This window comes from Tiliqua scincoides, chromosome 8 (assembly GCF_035046505.1).
Source record: "Tiliqua scincoides isolate rTilSci1 chromosome 8, rTilSci1.hap2, whole genome shotgun sequence".
Classification (NCBI taxonomy): Eukaryota; Metazoa; Chordata; class Lepidosauria; order Squamata; family Scincidae; genus Tiliqua; species Tiliqua scincoides.
This window is the reverse complement of record NC_089828.1, coordinates 57880395-57899694: the sequence shown is the minus strand read 5'-3', so window position 1 is coordinate 57899694 and position 19300 is coordinate 57880395. Positions and strand designations below refer to the sequence as shown.

At 44.1% G+C, this 19300-nt stretch overlaps 2 protein-coding genes across 2 annotated transcripts in view; one reads left to right on the top strand and one right to left on the bottom strand.

Moving 5' to 3' along the window:
* Positions 1 to 12294, bottom strand: part of LRWD1 (leucine rich repeats and WD repeat domain containing 1) — a 22987-nt gene extending 10693 nt beyond the window's left edge. Inside the window, exons 1-7 of the mRNA XM_066634743.1 lie at positions 12123 to 12294; positions 9050 to 9193; positions 7523 to 7757; positions 4865 to 4984; positions 4229 to 4381; positions 1084 to 1272; positions 258 to 635 (exon numbers count right to left, since the gene is read on the bottom strand). Coding sequence (XP_066490840.1) covers positions 258 to 635; positions 1084 to 1272; positions 4229 to 4381; positions 4865 to 4984; positions 7523 to 7757; positions 9050 to 9129 — 1155 coding nt within the window. The 5' untranslated portion in view covers positions 9130 to 9193; positions 12123 to 12294. The remainder of the gene's footprint in view (positions 1 to 257; positions 636 to 1083; positions 1273 to 4228; positions 4382 to 4864; positions 4985 to 7522; positions 7758 to 9049; positions 9194 to 12122) is intronic.
* On the top strand, positions 12229 to 19300 carry ALKBH4 (alkB homolog 4, lysine demethylase). The gene is made up of 3 exons (XM_066634744.1): positions 12229 to 12333; positions 16425 to 16622; positions 17649 to 19300. The coding sequence occupies exons 1-3, from the start codon at positions 12244 to 12246 to the stop codon at positions 18309 to 18311; spliced, it is 951 nt and encodes a 316-aa protein (XP_066490841.1). The 5' UTR covers positions 12229 to 12243; the 3' UTR covers positions 18312 to 19300.

Here is a 19300-nt window from a genome sequence, read left to right as displayed (position 1 = left end):
CACAATTTCTGTGATTCAAGGCTTCCTTACAGCTCAAAATATCTTGAGATTTTGATACAATTCACCTATCTGTGAATTGCATCAAAATCACCTGCAGAGTTTTGGTTTTGTCCATGTACTTTTTGTTGGTACAGCCCTCCTTATTTTCCAGAACTCACTGGTTTTTATACAACCTATAAATTTCTTATTAAAAATGAAAATTCTACAATGCTACTTCCTTGCCCCATTCGACCTGTCAAGAGAGACTATCCTGGTACCTCGCCTTCCGAGTCCTTGGCTGGGGTGCTACAAATTTCTCTTGTATCCTCATTCTCCACCTCCTCCTCTTCCTCCTCCTCTTCCTCCTTGAGGTCCTCTTTCTGTTGGCAGGACTTCTTGTGACTCTGGGCTTTTGGAAGCCGCCCTCCATTCCGATGGGCCCCTTCCGACTCCTGGGCAGACTGAGATTCCTTAGTCTGTGGGCGAGAGACTCTTGAGCCCTCAGGACTGTGCTCCTCCTGCAAGCGGCTGACCTTCTTGGGGCTGGGAGAGGCTTCCTCCTTGGAACTGCTTTGGGAACGGGATCTCTTACTTGCTGCTGTTGCTCCTTTGAATCGGCCTCCTTTCCTCTTGTTGGGGGTTACTGTGCCCTGTTTCTTTTTTAAAAACAAACAAAAACCAGGAATCTCCAGCTGTCACCTCTAGAACGGGATTCATTTGCACTCACATCAAAATCACATTCTCACAAAACCCAAGCGGAAATAGTATTAGATTCAGCACAGTCCACTTTTAATATTTCAGGCTTATAAGCATAGGGTACTCCATATATGCTATATGGAGTTAAGCTCATCAATCTATCTAGCTTATCATTGTTTACTCTGACTGCAGTAGCTCTCCAGAGTCCAGGCAAGGATCTTTCTACTATCTAGAATTCTGAAACAGCACTTACAATGCCAGGGGTTGAACCTGAGTCCTCCTGCCTGGAAAGTGCTCTGCCATTGAACTAGGACCTCTGCCTGAGCAAAGAGTGGACATAAGTTTCAAAAATACAAGTCAGATAAAACTGAAATTGTTAATCAAAGGATTTCCTCGCAGAGTTCTGACCTTAGGAGCAACCTTGTTTTCAGTCTCTGCAGTATCTTCTGTAATTTCTTGCTCCTCAGCATCATCTTCTATTTTCTCTTCTTCTTCTTCTTCCTCTTCCTCCACCTCCTTCACTGCTTCTCGCACTTCAGAAGATTTGTCTTCCTGATTTACCAGTGAAGCCAAGAACTCCTCTGCAATCATTTTCACCTATTAGAAGAAAATAGTAAAGACTGGTCAAATTTTAATGAGAAGATCTGGACAAGAAGGAAACGTTTTACGGTATAGTATAAAGGAACTGGCAAGTCAACATTTTATCACAGAGGATCTGAAGCAGGGGTGTCAAACTCATTTCATACAGCAGGCCAAAAAACATTCATGATGCCTGCTGAGGGTCGGACGTGATGTTATTAAGCAGGAACTGATCTCATTAAGCAGGCGATGACCAGTAATAAGCACTTTTTTCTCACAGGAATTCATTAGCTGCAAATGACAGAAAATATGCAATTCAAATATGATTTTCAAGATATGAGAGAGCCCAATTATCATGTGGGCCACCCATTCAGCAGTGACACCTCAGCAAAAGTGGCACTGCTAAAAGGGTGGCCTACATGATAATTGGGCTCTTCCAGTGCTGCCCTTCCAGCAGTGCTGTTTCTGTCAATGTGTAACTTTGCAGCTTAGCAACTGAGAACAGCAGATGGCGATGATGGGAGGGCAGGATAAAGAGCTTCCACGGGCCGGCCTTACTTTGATACCTCTGACTGAAAGAGGCAGTATATTCCTGCCTCAGCAATTTGAAACTGTTATGGATTTCAAGGATCCAGTTCTTGCTGAGGATATTTAGATTTCCACTGACAAGTGACTTCTCATTTAGCAGGTTAATAAATTTTACTAATTGTTTGAAAGAACCCAGCAACAATTCAATTATAGGCCCTCTATCCCATGTGCTCAGAGCACCTTATGATGTTCTTCCTACATTTATTTATTAATTTTCATTTAAAAGATTTTTATACTGCTTTTCCGCAGCTCAAAGTGATGAAAAACACAATAAAACACAATTTAAAATAAAACAGAACATAATAATAATATACCAGAGTGGATTAAAACATACCACAGCAGCAATATGAACCCATAAAAGAATTAAATAATAACACCTATAAACTGACTAAAGAAAGGGTCACCAGGGAAATCATCCTTCTTCAAGTTAGGTGGAACAGAGTATTGATGTCTCTCAAAAAATTTTTTTACTCTGTTTTCAAATTCAAAGCATGCACACTCACTCATACATGAGCAAACACTATTCTATTAAGGCAGACTTCTGGATCTAGGGTCACACCTCAAGTCCGGATGTTCAACTCAGCTGAGGAGATCCTTGAATCAACACACATTGATAGAAGCCTTCTATCTAGCCAGTCTCACAAAGTTGATAACCTGGGCAGTTGCCCAGAGTAATCGAGTGAACCACCAAGAAGAAATATCAAGAAGTCTACCTCCAAGAAGAAGAAGAAAAGAGAATTCTCAAGACTCAGCACCTCACCCCTCTTTCTCCTTGAGCTCTGAAGTTGTTGAAAAGGTAGGCAAGATGTTTTGCAACCTGGTAGGTTCAAACTATGCTGTGAGTTCCTTTCACTCCATGCACCTGCAGCTTTTGGGGGCTCCCAGACCTTGCTGCTAGAAGATCAATGCTATCTACCTTGCTGGAAAAGTAGATCAATGCTGTCTACCTCAGAGGTTCAGAATCTCCTAGAGGCAAGACTCTCTGGAGGAGTCTTGACAGAATGCAGGTATCTCTGCTTCCTGTTCAGTGACTGGAATGGACTGACCAAGTAAGCACAGAGGGGCCTCATGGCTTTCTTTTCATATGTTAATTTGGAGAGTCAGAGAGGCACTTCAGTCTAAACCTGGCATTCACTGCCAATCACCCAAAGCTGGGAGGGCTGACTCCAGTTTCAAAGGCAATGATCACTTATGCAGAATAGCAAGAAAATGGTGCTAATGCAGGTCTTCATCCTATATCTGAAAAGTTCCCTTGTGTCTGGCCCAAGCAACACTGGCCCAGGAGAATTTTTGAGTGCCTCCTTGCTTTGCTTCAAGGACATGCATCTGCAGGCATGTGTCTTCATTGGTATAATCACTTGTTGTCACAGTATACACAAAGCAGGCAGCGTGGTATCTTTCCTTCAACTAAGTTCCAATTATTCAACCCTTCAGCAAACAGAATGCCTGTCCAAGATAGAAGGCATGTGTAGGGACTGTGCCCTTCTGTACAGCACAAATTGTGCTGCATGCACAACATAAACAGCAAATTCGGTCATTAACCTATCTCACAGGATTGTTATGAGGACAAAAGGAGGGAAGCAATCATGTATATAACCCTGAGCTCCTTGGAGGAAGGGTGGTATAAAAATGTGAAAAATAAATAAATCATGGCAATAATACCTATTTCTGAAGTTTTTATATTTCTATTGTTTCTTCTATAAAGAGGATTTATATCCTAAATACATTTACTTGAAATGCAGTCCTGATCCCATTTGTTACAATGAAACTTATTTTAAAAGTAACAGGCATATTCAATACAGAGTTAGGTTGCCTTTCAGCTGTTTCAATCAACTTAGGGGTGCTCAGCTTTGGATAGAATCAGGCTCTAAGTGTGCTTAGAACTGCAACTGAAACCTATGCTCATCAAGACTGTGATCTGTAATACATTTCTTTAGCAGAAAGTTATCATGCCTTTTAAACAGTCCACAGATCAGTCTCTTCAGCTCTTTAATCAAGTTTTGGTTTTTTTTAAAACAGGAAAAATCCTATTATCACGATCACAGACCATTAGCAACAACAATTATTGTGTCCTGGGGTGTGTCCTTCCTTATTTCCAGGTTAACCTCATAAACCAGTCCTTGATTTTAAAGCCAACTGGCCAGTCAGATTTGCGTATGCAAAAATTTCAAATCACTGAGCTGTTTTTATGGTGGTTAATTTTTCCCCCTGGGCTAATAAAAGCTGTCCATTTATTTCCATGATTAGCATAATGATATCTTGTATCCAACTTAAATGGGAAAGAAATCTATATCACTTTATTGTTTTCTCTGTGATAAATATCAGATCCTTCATGATCCCACCCCCTGGGCAAAGGACAACAAAGGATGAATGGGGCTGGATTTACCCGCCATCGGGTGAAGTCGCTGAGCGAGCTGGGACCATACGCTACATGAGCTTGAGCAGACCTGATGAACTTTTTCCTGATCACTTTCAGCTGCTCTGGAGATAGTGTTTTAGGGAGCTGGTTCCGGAAGTTTTTTCCCCAGTGGGCAGTAACCTAGATAAAGAGACAAACATTTAATTCATCAGATAAACAAGATGAAGGATGATCTCCAGAACTTATTTCACAAGATGACTGGTTGAGACCCTGCCTTGGGTATCGCCATCTTCAAAGGTGACTGTGACTACTGGAGACCAGAGCCTTTACCTAGCCTGGCACCCAGACTATGCCACAACCTACAAGCATATTTGAGAGAAGATTGTGTTGCATATATTAAGCACCAACCAAATAATATTTGCTGAAGCTTTCATAATATTGTGACTGCTTTTATCAGTTATTTATATACTGTTTTTCTAGGGTGGGAAAAGCAGTCTGATTGTACGCTTGCTTTGCCATTATCAATTCTATTTTACACTGTACAGTAGTTTATTTTCTTTTGGGCGCTTAAATTATAAATATCATAGTAATCATGAAGAAAGTGTATTTTCTCTCAGACATTTAAATTGCAAATACCATCGTAATCATCACCACACAGCTTACCCTACTGGTTAGCTCTCGACTATTGACAACCCTCACGTGATTGGCCAACTTGGTGATATCCTTGCCATTCAGCTGCCGAAGATTTCGCAGAAGAAACATTACTTTGTAGTCATCGCTGGGCTAGAGAGAGAAAAAAGGAAGTGACCTTGAGAGCACTAGCATACCTGGGGGGGATCAAGGACATCTTGTGACCGCGAGTGATATGCTTGAGGACAGCGCCGCATCACCATCCACTGTTCCCTCACCATGCACTTGGAGTGGTTGTGTCCTGCTCTGAGTGGCCTCCCACTTCTCTCTCTCTCTCTCTCTCTCTCTCTGAAGCGGGTGGCTGCTCTGCTTTTTAGCTTTGACAAAAAAGCCAAAAAAAAAGGAGGTGGCCACCACTCAGTGGTGGACAGCTGCTCCAAGCATGCCAGAAGCAGTTACATCATCACATCACCACAATTACTTCCAGGTCGGGGAGCAGCATTTGCATTTCTGGACCCAGGTTGTAGAAGAGCTAGGAATGCAGCTGCTTGAGAGAGTTCTTTCAAGCCAAGTATCAAATCTCTCAATCCATCTTCCAAACTGAACTATCTACATAAATTAAATATTTACGCTTATAGCCTGTCCATCGCCTGCCCATTCCAAGGGCTTGTAAAGTCAGTCAGCAATTGAGATTGTAGAATGCAGAAATCCTTGGAGAATGATTTGTATCTTAAGTAATGCAGAAATAAACATTTTCAATGAATACCAAATGCCTGTCATTATTATTTGAAAAATTTATATCCCAGCTTTCCCATGACGAAGCATGGTCTCAAAAGAAGCAACCAAGTCACAGTACTATTACAGAGGCACAGAGGACAGACATCCACTCATCACCCTAACATCAGACAAAACAGACATGTTTTGAACCCTCACTGAAAAACCATGGGGGAGGGGTTGGTTCTCAATTACCCTGGAAATCCATAATTGTGGTGCCACTACAGAGAAAGCTTGACGCCAAGCCACCATCTCTCTAACTTGAGAGAAATGAGGTTGTTGAGGTTGTTCTGACGTTGAACAACCTGAGGTTGTTCTGACCCTTTCACTTGCCAAATGATCTGTGTAATAAATCAGATCTGCTGTGGGGCTATTATTCCCCCCTTTTAGAAACTGGGTTGTAACCTTGTATAGCTAGGAGGGAAGTGGTGAAAACTTATGATGTGTCACAGATTTAAGAAAACATCAATATAACCAACAGTATTTTGTTGAACTTCTTAACGAGATGAGCTATCAGGACAAAGACTTCTGTGATTCAAATGAAAAAAACATCATGAATGTGATCATTATTCAGAACTGACAGTGATGAGTGCCTCAGTTTGAAAACACTGCTCTATTGTTATTATTATCATTGTGTTGACAACCTTCAGTCTCGAAAGACTATGGTATCGCGCTATGAAAGGTGGCCCTGGAACAGCGTCTAGTGTGGATGAAAAGGCCAATTCAGGAGTGACAATCCCTTCCACACCGGGAGCAGGTGCAGTCTGTCCCTGGTCTGTCTCCCTGGCTATGGGCCTTCCTTCTTTGCCTCTTTGCCTCAGACTGTTGGCCAAGTGTCTCTTCAAACTAGGAAAGGCCATGCTGCACAGCCTGCCTCCAAGCGGGCCACTCAGAGGCCAGGGTTTCCCACCTGTTGAGGTCCACTCCTAAGGCCTTCAGATCCCTCTTGCAGATGTCCTTGTATCGCAGCTGTGGTCTACCTTTAGGGCACTTTCCTTGCACGAGTTCTCCATAGAGGAGATCCTTTGGGATCCGGCCATCATCCATTCTCACGACATGACCAAGCCAACGCAGGCGTCTCTGTTTCAGCAGTGCATACATGCTAGGGATTCCAGCACATTCCAGGATTGTGTTGTTTGGAACTTTGTCCTGCCAGGTGATGCCGAGAATGTGTTGGAGGCAGCGCATGTGGAAAGCGTTCAGTTTACTCTCCTGTTGTAAGCGAAGAGTCCACGACTTGCTGCAGTATAGAAGTGTACTCAAGACGCAAGCTCTGTAGACCTGGATCTTGGTATGTTCCGTCAGCTTCTTGTTGGACCAAACTCTCTTTGTGAGTCTGGAAAATGTGGTAGCTGCTTTACCGATGCGTTTGTTTAGTTCGGTATCGAGAGAAAGAGTGTTGGAGATCGTTGAGCCAAGGTACACAAAGTCATGGACAACCTCCAGTTCATGCGCAGAGATTGTAATGCAGGGAGGTGAGTCCACATCCTGAACCATGACCTGTGTTTTCTTAAGGCTGATCATCAGTCCAAAACAGTCCAGTACTGTTATTCAGTCCAGTACTGTGTACTGAGTAACAGTCCAGTACTGAGACAACAATCCAGTACTGTTATTATTAATAACAGTATTTATATACCGCTTTTCAACAGAAAGTTCACAAAGCAGTTTACAGAGAAAATCAAACAAACAACTAATGTCCCAAAGGGCTCACAATCTAAAAAGATGCAAAAGAACTCCAGCAGACAGCCACTAGAAAAGACAGCGCTGGGGTGAGGAGGGCCAATTACTCTCCCCCTGCTAAATAAAAGAAGAGCACCCACTTAAAAAGTGCCTCTTACCCAGTTAGCAGGGACTACCTCACAGTTGCAGGTGCATCAATCCTTAGAAACAATGTCAAGTGTCTATGATGATACTCACTGTCAAATATTCGTTGTTCAAATAAGTCAATTCCTCCAGCTGTGGGAACTGCTTCAGAGATGTCACGTCCTCCAGGTGGTTGTTGTTGCAGTTTAGGATGCGGAGGTTTGGCAGGCTGAGATTGTCAGGAAGCCGCTCTAGGAGATTGTCAGAGAGATCAAGTTCCTGAAGGTGGCGAAGGTGAGAAAACAACTGTGGTTCCAGGTCTTCTGTTGTCACTTGCAACCTGGATAAGCTGGGGAGAAAGAAAGGGTTGTTACTGGAAGCTTATTTTATTAACACTTCAGCAATCTCCATGCCATCAACTGATTTATGATTCTTCCCATTGAAGAAGCTTCAAGACTGGAACAGACTCTAGGAGGTGGAAAAATTCTAGAGTTGAGCAGGAAGACAAAGGCTGCAGCCCAATACAATCACCTGGGTGTACAGAACTCAAAGCATTGAACTCAATGATACTTATTTATGGGTAGACATGCATAAGTTTGTTTCAACTGGATTTTCAACTGAATTCAGCAAGAAACAGGTTCTCACACTTATTTGCAGTACCAGTGCTCAGCCCAGATAATTTAAAATAGAATAATAATGAATCTGTGTTGGTAATTTTCTATTTAAATGGTTGGCTGGCAACCTTCAGTCTCGAAAGACTATGGTATAATAAGCCTACAGCACCCAGTATTCCCAAGCGGTCTTCCATCCAAGTACTAACCAGGCCTGCTTAGCTTCCGAGATCAGACAAGATATTTAAATATCCTTGTCTCAATCTTCTTTCTGTCATCCTTTTAAATGTTTTCAGAACTCAGTGTACTGATTATTGATACAATCACCTGGGAGTACAGAACTCAAAGCAGTGAACTCAGTGATACTTATTTCTCGGCAGACATGCATAGGTTTGTTTCAACTGGATTTTCAACTTAACTCAGCAAGAAACAGGTTCTCACACTTATTTGCAGTACCAGTGCTCAGCCCGGATAATTTAAAATAGAATAATAAGGAATCTGTGTTGGTAATTTTCTATTTAAATATCCTTGTCTCAATCTTCTTTCTGTCATTCTTTTAAATGTTTTCAGAACCCAGTGTACTGATTATTTGTTATTATTCAGCAGGGATAGCCACTGAATAGGCACAGTCACTGAAGACTGTAGATTGGTCAGTTTATCACGAAAGCGTTACCCTGATATAGCCTGATAGGCAGCTGAAAATTTGACAGCAGGTTTGTGGAAGATAGGTCTAGTAACAGCCAACAGTGAAACAGAACATCCATCTTCAAAGGCTATTTGATGCTGAACACCCAGTGTAGCCCCAAAGAGGGCTATTGTCCTCAGAGCCTCTTTGTGAACTTCCTAAAGGTTATAGATGTGCCGCTAGAAAAAGCTTTGGTCTTGATCAGCAGGGCTCTCCTGGAGTTGTGTTTAGCAAAACATTTGGATTGTCTAAAAAAATTGCTCCCCTAACATTGCTCTGATTAACTTTTCAGGAAGCTAGGCAAACCTCTGAGATTCCACACACAGTACATCTGACTGCACTTACTTCAGAGTTTTGATCTTCCGCAGTCTTGTAGATTTGGGCACTGCCCTTTCCAACAGAAGTTCGGTGGTTATTTTGGACATTTTAAAATCTCTTCCAGATCTCTGCAGACTCAACGCTGTCTAGGATTTTCCTGAAACTCTCCTTCTGAAAGAAACAAAGAGAATTCTTTCAAAAAAAAAGGTCCTGCTTGGGGCCTAAACATTTGATATTGCTCAAACCACCCAGTCATTGTCTCACAAAACTAATTTCACTTTTAGTCTCCATCTTCCTGTACCGACTCAACAGCAGCAGGTTCCAAAAAATAACAGATGAAATTATCATAAGGAAAATTTTTTACCCCAGAACAGGTCTCTGCAGATTGAGCCAAACTAGGATATTGAGAGTTTACGTGCAGCACAATCTAAACATGTTACTCAGATTTTGGACCCATGGAGCTAATTGGATCTTACTCCTGAGTAGGTATCCTCTGAATGGCAGTGTGATTTACATTATGTTTACACAGCAACGGCAGAACTAAATAGACTAAATATAAAATCCTATGCATGCAGAAGATCTCTGGTTCCGTTTCTGGCAGCATCTTCAGGTAGAATGGGAATAGATCAGTGGTTCCCACACTGTAAGTCATGCCTCCTTGGGAAGCCACAGAAACCAACCAGGGAATGCACGAAATTGTCAGAAAAACTCCTCTGCTCTATTCAAAGTATAGGATTATATCCCTAATGGGGAACCATGGCCAATGGCCAAGTAAGTCAAGGGAGCCACTAGTCAATAAAGTGTGGGAACCATTGGAATAGATCCTTAGAGAGCTGCTGCCAGTCAGTGTAGGATAGGCCAAGGGTCTGATTAAGTAAGAGGCAGCTTCATCTTTGTTAAACATATACACCCCACCTTTCTGCACTCAATCAAATTTAAGGCAGAATAAAATATACATCTGTAACAGCAAATATGTATACAGGCCTCAGGATGTCAGTCTCATTTGTTTACCAGGTTATTTGCATACTGCTCAACGGAAACCTTTGTGGGGAAGGGAGGTAGGTTCTCTAAGGCCACAATTCTATATACCAGTGGTTCCCAGCCTGGGGTGTATGTACTCCAGAGGTTCTTGTGGGTAACTTATTTGATTGATTTGATTTTTGTTGTATGGGGGAGTGTAAAAAATTTTCCTGCTTGATGATGTTGCTTCTGGTCATGACATCACTTCCAGGTTAATGATATAACTTCCATTGGGTCTCGAGAAATTGTCATTCTGTAACAGTGGTTCCCAACCCGGGGTGCATGTATCCCCAGGGGTACTTGCTTGGGGTACTTGTCAGGACCTTTAGGGGTACTCGAAAAAGAATAGAATAGTGGAAAAGGCAGGTCTGTGTTAGAATGCCTTGCAGGGCTGGCAAGGCAGGAAAGAAGGTTGCAAAAGTCCTACCAACTCCTAGTTTGTGATCAATTTGCACATAATCAATTTGCATATAATCAGACATGGACCAACATATAGAACTGAAACAAGAGCAACTATATTAATTACAAACATTTTGCTAATATGAGGTGTACAATATATGGAAATGGGCTGCCAAGAGGTACACAAATGGAAAAAACAAACAAACATTGGGAACCACTGCTCTATACCCACTTTCCTGAGGGTCAATCCCGCTGGAATCAATTGGATTTACTTCTGAGGAAACCTGTATAGGGCTGTGCTCTAAGGGAGCATAATTGGATTGCTGCTACTGTTGGGGGGGGGGAGAGAATGGGAAGGTTAGAGTTGCAATGGCTGGATTACATGTTATTCTAATTCAAGGTGCAATTGACATATACAACAAAAACCAGGTTATTGGGAGTTTTTAAAATGCCCCCTCCCCAAATTCCTGTTTCCGACCTTCTTCTTTGGATATGAGACGCCCCCCCTAAGAAAGGACCCTTTTGGCTTTTGTGTGGCTTTTTTGGGCGGGTGTCTCAAAGTTCACTTCAGGGAAAGACCCCCTCCTTTTTCCCGCCCATTCTCTTCACAGGCAGTTCCCACCCTCCCCCCAACCCATCACTTGGATTCTTTAAAGGAGGGGAGGTCCTTTTAAGGTTCCAAATGTCGGGCTGGATGTGAGGAGAATGGGCAGGAAAAGGGGGGTCTTTGCCTGAAGTGAACTTCTGAGGCACCCCCCCCCAAAAAAAACCACACAAAAGCCAAAAGGGTCCTTTCTGAGGGGGGGGTCTTATCTCCAAATAAAGATGATTAGGAAGAGGAATTTGGGGAGGGGGCTGTCTGGATAGATGCCCCTCCCCCCTTTTTGTTTTCCTGGGTAATAAGAATGCATGGAATGCAGTTTTAGGAGGGGGGAGTTGGGGAGGGGCTGCCTGGCTGTTGCCCCCCTTTCTCCTGGGTAATAAGAACACATGGAAGGCAGTTTTATGAGGGGATTCATGAGGGGCAATATTATGGGGGGTGGGGGCTACCTGCCCCCTCCCCTTTTCTCTGGACAATAAGCACGCATGGCGGTGGCGTAGCTGGAGGGGGGCTCAGCACTCAGGCCGGCAGAAGGGGCGAGCGGCCCCTCCCTTCGGAGCCATTCCCGGCGGGAGGGGCAAAACGGAGCCGTACGGCTGGGAATGGCTCCGAAGGGAGGGGCCGCTCGCCCACCCCCCTGCCAGCCTGAGTGCTGCGCCCCCCCAGCTACGCCACAGCATGGAAGGCAGGTCATGAGGGGGCGCCCGCCCCCCAGGGGGACGTGCAGGGCCCACGCAGACCCCTTCCCCCAGGCCGGGGCGCCCCGAGTGGGGGAGGGGGCTCCAGGGAGCCGTTAACGGCCGGGGCAGTTCAAAAAAAAGGCGGCCGGGTGGGCGCGCAGGCCGGGGCGCCGCCGGACTACAACTCCCAGGCGGAGGCGCGCGGCCGCACTATGCTTCTCCTGCGGGCGCGCGCGCGAGGCGCTGCTGGGAAAGGGAGTCCCCGGCGGCCCGCGCGCGCGCGCGAGAGAGGCAGCCGCCGGGGGGAGCCGCGCCCGCCCCGGACCCCCCCGAGCCGCGCCGCCGCGCCCCGCCCCCCGCGCGCGCCAGGGACGCCTCCCGCCCCTGCGAGGACACTCACCGCCGCGCGCTCGACGCCGCCGCCGCCGCCTCGCCGGGCCTCGGCGAACCGGAAGCGCCGAGGGGGGTGAGGGGAAGGGGGAGGCGGCGCAGGCTGCCGGGGCGGGCGGGCGAGCGAGCGGATGGCGGCTGCGGACGGCCCGGGGCCCGGCGGCTGCGGGTGCAAGGGGGTCCGCGCCTGCCTGCTCTGCGAGGCCGCCCCGCCTCCGCAGGTACCACGCGCGGCATCGGAGGAGGAGTGACGCGGGAGGGGGCGGCCCCTGCGCCTCTCCCCGCAAGGGGGCCTCTGAGCATGTGCAGAGCGCCCGCCGGCGGCAGCGCGTCCCTTTGGGGCTCAGGCCTCGGTGGTCGGGAGTAGCAAGAGTGCCTCTGAGCATGTGCAGAGCGCCCGCCGGCAGCAGCACGTCTCTTTGGGGCTCCGGCTTTGGTGGTCGGGAGTATCCAGGGTGCCTCGGAGCATGTGCAAAGTGCTCACCAGCATTCTCTGTCTCCAACAGCGGCACATTCCTTTGGGGCTCAGGCTTGGGGGGCTGGGAGTATCAAGAGCGCCTCTGAGCATGTGCAGAGTCCCCACCAGTCATCTCTGTCTCCAGCAGCCACATGTCCCTTTGGGACTGAGGCTTTGGTGGTGGGAAGCACCGTATCTGGGATTTTAAGTGAAGTGCTCAGGGTTAGGCTTGGGGGGTGGATCCAGGGATGTTCTTGGCTCTCCCCCACAACAGCAGAACCAGCCACAGCCACTGAAACTGGGTGTCAGGAAAGTTAGGACAGGTAGAAGAAAACAGGTCTTGACAGGTCCAGCCTGTCTTTAGGCTGGAACTGATGGGACAGACTTGAGAAACAAGTCTGCCTTAGGTCATGTGTGGACCCAGTTTCAGCCTATGAGCTGACCTGGAAGTCCTGTCTGCACATCTTGCTCTCCAGTTCAGCTTTCTGGGTGACCAGTGTTTAAATTAACCACATGAAATCAACATGCAAGTGTTTTTAGCTTTTATTTTGTAATTTTTCTTGGATGTCCTACACTTTGGGTTGCCTTGTCCTCATTTGCAGTTATGACAATTGGTCACCCTGCACAGGACCCCTGTCATTATTATTAATAATAATATTAACATCAACATGACGATACAGCTGATAATGATCATATATTATATGCATATGATTGTATATAATAATAATAAATATAAAATCTTTCTTTTTTGTCTAGTCAGTGGGTCACAATAGATTGTCATTTTTAAAAGTGGGCTCTGGTGCTAAAAAGTTTGAGAAGCACTACCCTACAAAATTAAGGGCGAAACATTAGGAAGAGCTAAACTTGATGAATGTAGTCTTAAAGCCCATAGGAGGAATTTTTCATTCTATACGTATCTTTGTTAAATGAACTTTAAACTGTATTTTGGCCTCCCCATGCCTCTGAGAAAGTGCAGAGTGCCCATCCCCTTCATCTACGATAACTAATTTGTTGTTGTTTTTTGTTTTTAACATAAGGGCCTCCCTTAGTGAGGAGCAGAAAAGAGAGTCGAAGGGAAGGAGGATAATTGATTAGGGAAAGCCACACAGTGAAGTAATGAGATGAGCATCAAGGAAGAGTAGTAGTACTGTAATAAATATTTATAAGGAAACACAGAAACTGCCATTAAAGCCAGAGCTCAGGCCCAACCCCCCAACCCCCATTTTGTATCCATAAAACCACAGCGGGGTGGGGGGATGTCTGAGCATGTACAGATTCCAAAGGCATATGAACTGTCAGCCTGAGGCAAGGTTCAGGCCCAGAATCTCTCCCCAAACAATAGGCTGCCTCTGAGTTTGTACAGAACAATATACAGTAGTAGCAGTAATAATATTTTTATTTTAAAGGCATTTAGCTTTTGAACATGGTGCATACAACTCCCCTCCCCCTTTTCTGTACTCACCTGTTTATTTGGGTCATGCATTTGACAAAGTGAGCTCTAGTTTGGGAAGATTTTTGTAGAAGTCTGTTAACCTTTATGTACCACAAGACTTTTTTCTTTACTCTTTGTGTAACACAGGCACAGAAGGCTTTTTTGTTTTTGCAGTAGTGGAATAAGAGCACCCAACGCTTTGGAAATAATGTCACCTGCAACCAGAAACCTTGTGACACTGTTAAAGATGCCCTAATACATTTATTCAACTTTCAGTGCATTTAATCTGAACCTGAATTGAACCCCTGAATACAAAATGTGAGAACCAATTCAAAATGAGGTTCTCAGCTTGCAAATGTATAATTATTTCTTTAATTCTTGTGTGTTTACTTTGTTTCTAAATCTTGAAAAACTGAAATACTTTAAGAATTTTTCCCCCTCAGGTTTATTTATTTTAAAAACTAACAGCCCAATCCTATGCATGTCCACTCAGAAGCAAATCCAATTAGAGTCAATGGGGTTTACTCCCAGGAAAGTGTGGATAGGCTTGGGCTGTCAGGCTGCAATCCTAACCACACTTTCCTGAGAGTAAGCCCCATTGAACAAAATGGAACTTTCTTCTGAGTAGACCTGGTTAGGATTGTGCCCTTAAACTCTGCCTTTCCAACAGTACTCAGGGCAGCTGTTACCTAAATAGAGTGACTTTGCAAGCAAACATTTGATATTTTTTGTACACTCTCTAAACTGATTCAACCTGTCTGAACTGGTTACAGACCCACTTTAAAAAGTTTGTGTCCAAGCTGGAGAGTGAAAAAATATTGATGAAACTGGAATGAAAGGAATCTCAGTTTTTAATGGGTTGATTCCTTGCTTCTCAGTAAGCATAAAAAGGAATGCAGGTACACAATCTGTTAAGAATTATTCCTTTTTCAATGAAGGGGTAAAAATCCAGACTTTTTTTTCATTATCTGATAATAGCTGATAGAGGATCACTAGCTATGTTTGTTATCAGCACTAACTAGGAACATTAGCTATGTCACTGCAACAAGCTCTTGTAGCATATTAAAAATTAATTTATTTTAGCATCATTGCCCTATCACATCCTCAATCATCTCTCTATCCTTCTGTTTTTAACTGTCTAACCTAGATTGTACTGTACACGCTAAGTTCCCTACTTAAATATAGGGTAGGTTTCAGAGATCTGTATTGAAGTTGAAACTTAGGTCAAAATATTCAGTTCTTGCCAGCCCAGTGCTGTCCTGCCTGTGCAAAAGCACTATCAAAAGGACATACTACACCTGCACAAAAGTGCCAGCACAGTGGTCTGTAAACTTGGCTATCCATAATTCAGGGACCCAGTCCATTATCTGTGGCAGGGACTTAGTGCTGATGTTAAAGTAAAATATTAATATTCTACAGGTCACTTAACCAGATGTTACATTAAGGTTAACCTTTAAGATGCTACAAGACTGTTGTATTTAATAACAAGAGACCTCTATATATAAACAATAGGTTTAGTATTTTTAATAATCTATTAAAAAACCTATTTTTTTTATTAGAACAAGCTTCACCCATTTTTTAAAAACGGACCACCAGACTCAAAAAGCTTTGCAATTAATAAATCGTTTCTTACCATCATTTTACCTTCTAATGATCTGAAATAACTTCAATAAAATAAATTCTGGTGAAAAATTGGACAACAGAAAGTATAATTGCTCACCTTTCCAATTTGCAACTCTTTCCAGTGAGAACAGATTCCCCCTACTTTGAGCTGCTTCACACTCATCCTCAGGTTTCCCATTTGGAATATGGAGATAATTGTCTTTCTGGATGGTTATAAGGCTTACATCAAAGAACTGCTTTCAATACTCAGAGTGTTACATAGTTATAATAATGCATGTTTATAAATTTACTTCCTTTTTTATCCTGTCCTTACTCCAAGGAGCATGGATGGTGTACAAGGGTCTTCCTCTCCCATTTTATCCTGACAGCAAGCCAGGCAAAGTTCAGCTGAGAAAGTGTGTGTGGCCCAAGTTGAGCCAGGGAGCTTTATAGCTAATTGGGGAATTTGAACTCCAATCTCCATGGTAACATTTTCCCCTCTAGAAAGTGAAAAAAGTTCGAAGAAGAATAAGCATACTATATCCTTTTTAAAGAGGTTTTAGAAACTATTAAGAAAAATAGTGACTTGGCTGTTCTAGTCATGGAGATTAGTGCCCCCCCTAAAAGCAATATGAAGAAACATCTAAGGTAGTTTTCTTTCTTTTTTTAAAAATCATTCTCAGGATGTCACATTTATGTAAAGTGGAACAGTTTAGCAATGATAAGTGGGGTTGTTGCTATACATTTTTCATGCTGTAGTATCTAGGTTGAAAGCACAAGAGCCTCATGTTGTTTTCTTTCTCTTCCCTTCTTTTTTTCAGATGAGAGAGAACTTTGTTTACTGTCCAGTAACTGGCTTTGCTGTGGGAGAAGAGCAATCGGAATATGCGGGCTGGGCCTTTCTGTTTCCAGGAGTGTTTCTGCTGGAAGACTTCATAAGCCCAGATGAAGAACGCAAGATGGTTGAGCTGATGGACTACAGCACTTGGAAGCCATCGCAGTCTGGCCGCAGAAAACAGGTTCTGGAACTCTTCTAATTAACTAGGCATTAGCCATTTCAGATCTGGGGTTAATTAGGTTAATCTTCTACTCTGATGGGTTGGTTCAGAAAAGACAGCAAATCGTAGTTTACATTCGAAACCACAATTTTTATTTCAGGTATATGGGCAAACTATGGTTTGTGTGGGTTTTCTTTGATAATCCCTAGATCTTCCAAATATATGTTTTCCAAACAGTAGTCCCTAAGAGCAGATTTGGATCACAAAACAAGGTTTTTTGGTTCAGGTGTAAACACCTCATCACAGTTTGCCTAAATGGTGGTTTGCAAACCTTCAGTTCAAATGGTCGTTTCAGATTGGGTTTCTAAAGCTACTCACAAACCATGGCTTGTCAGTTGGTGTTGGTTCAGATGTAACAAAAAAGCATGTTTTGGTATTCTATCTGGGCAATAGTCTATCTCCTCTCTCTAAGAACATAAGAACAGCCCCACTGGATCAGGTCATAGGCCCATCTAGTCCAGCTTCCTGTATCTCACAGCGGCCCACCAAATGCCCCAGGGAGCACACCAGATAACAAGAGACCTGCATCCTGCTGCCCTCCCTTGCGTCTGACATAGCCCATTTCTAAAATCAGGAGGTTGCACATACACATCATGGCTTGTAACCCATAAACCGCCTTGAGTCCCTTCGGGGAGAAAGGCGGGGTAAAAATAAAATTATTATTATTATTAATGGATTTTTCCTCCAGAAACTTGTCCAATCCCCTTTTATAGGCATCCAGGCCAGATGCCGTCACCACATCCTGCGGCAAGGAGTTCCACAGACCAACCACACGCTGAGTAAAGAAATATTTTCTTTTGTCCTAACTCTCCCAACACTCAATTTTAATGGATGTCCCCTGATTCTGGTGTTATGTGGTGTTATTGTTATGTTACTCGCAAACAAACTTTGACAAGAGAAGAATGTTGAGGCTTCAGAGATCATATTTTTAACCACTGCTTGATCCTATGGCTTAGTTTTACCCTTGATCCTCTTCCCCTTCTCTAGGACTATGGTCCCAAAGTGAACTTCAAGAAGCACAAGTTGAAAGCAGGTAACTTTACCGGCTTGCCCAGTTTTAGCCAGGAGATTGTTACTCGTATGAAAGAACATTCTGTCCTCAATGGCTTCTTGCCTGTTGAGCAGTGCAATTTGGACTATGGCCCTGAGAGAGGATCTGCCATCGACCCACACTTGGACGATTGGTGGCTTTGGGGTGAGCGTCTAGTGAGCTTAAACTTGCTATCTGCAACTGTGCTTTCCATGTCACGTGATTCAGAGGACGTTCTGCATTTATTTCCTGCCTGCCTTCAAAAAACGCCTGGCTCTGACCCACCTGCTGATTCTCAGGACCACCAATCCAATGACCTTGCTCCTGCAGGAGGACTTGGAAACACCACTAAGCCGGAGTCCGTTTCTTCTCCCACAAGATTGATGCCATCCAAAGAGGCCACTGTTGCCATTCACTTACCTCGGAGATCACTGGTGGTCCTTCATGGACCTGCCCGCTACAGCTGGAAACACGCCGTTCATCGTAACCATATCAGAAGCCGCCGGATCTGCATCACCTTCCGAGAACTGTCTGCAGAGTTCAGTCATGGAGGAGAACAGGAAGAACTGGGCAAAAAACTCCTTGGAATGGCTTTGACGTTCCAGGGAACACCCGTGTAAGCATTCAAGAAGAACTGAGACACTTGCTTGTTAAGATCACCCTCCTCACTTTCTCAAGGGAAGTAGCCTTGTCTCGTTTTGACCGTTCCGAGTATGTTTGCTTTTCTAATTTTATTTAGTGTCTAAATGTAGTAATCAGTGCAGAAGCACGTTTTGGTTTTAGTGAACTTGGCAACCGCAGGCACACCTGCTTTGGCCAGAACACATTCTGAGCCACGACCTTGTTCACTGCCTTTTACCTAGTAAACAGGATGAGCTAGCATTAGAGATAAGGAGAAGCGCTCAGAGCTCAGGAATGTGGTACTATAGTATTGTTATCTCTGACCGACTGTAAACTCAGCTTGCTCTGTACTGCTTAAGAGTCAATAAAAGGCTTGGAGGAGGCTGGGCAAGGATCTATTCCAGCTTCCGGCTTCCCCCCTCCATCCACCTTTGAAACCTTGTCTGCCATCTCTTCTTTTCTGCCTCTCTGACTCCTTGCTGCTCCAGTTCCTTCCCTCAACCCTCAGAGTGCCTCTGCTCCTTGCACTCCATCAAGCAACAAGGCTCTAAGCCTTGTGTGCTTCCCAAAGCAAAGTAGCTTTGCAACATCTAAAGGATATGTCTGGCTTGTGGTTAGCTAGGCACTTTGTTAACTTGTCAGCAAAAAGCTTTGCCATTGATAAGATTAGTGAAGCAGAAAGTTCTAAGCTTTCCCCTAAATTCATGCTTTCCTGTCTGTTTCTTTCTACCCCCCTTCCCTCTCTGTTACTGTGTATTGATGGGTGTTACAGGTTCTTTCTTTGAAAGGAGAGAGGGGTCTGAGACAGGTATAGGCATCAGGGGATTTAACCTTTTTCGTTATTGTTTTTTTTTTTGGTGTTGAAAATGTATTTTTTAATAAGATTGTTTAAGGTTTGATACCTAATCTTTTGCATGATTTTGTAGTAGAACAAAGAAATGTAGTTTGAGATTTCTGCATTTGCCACACGACTTGTAATACCTTTATT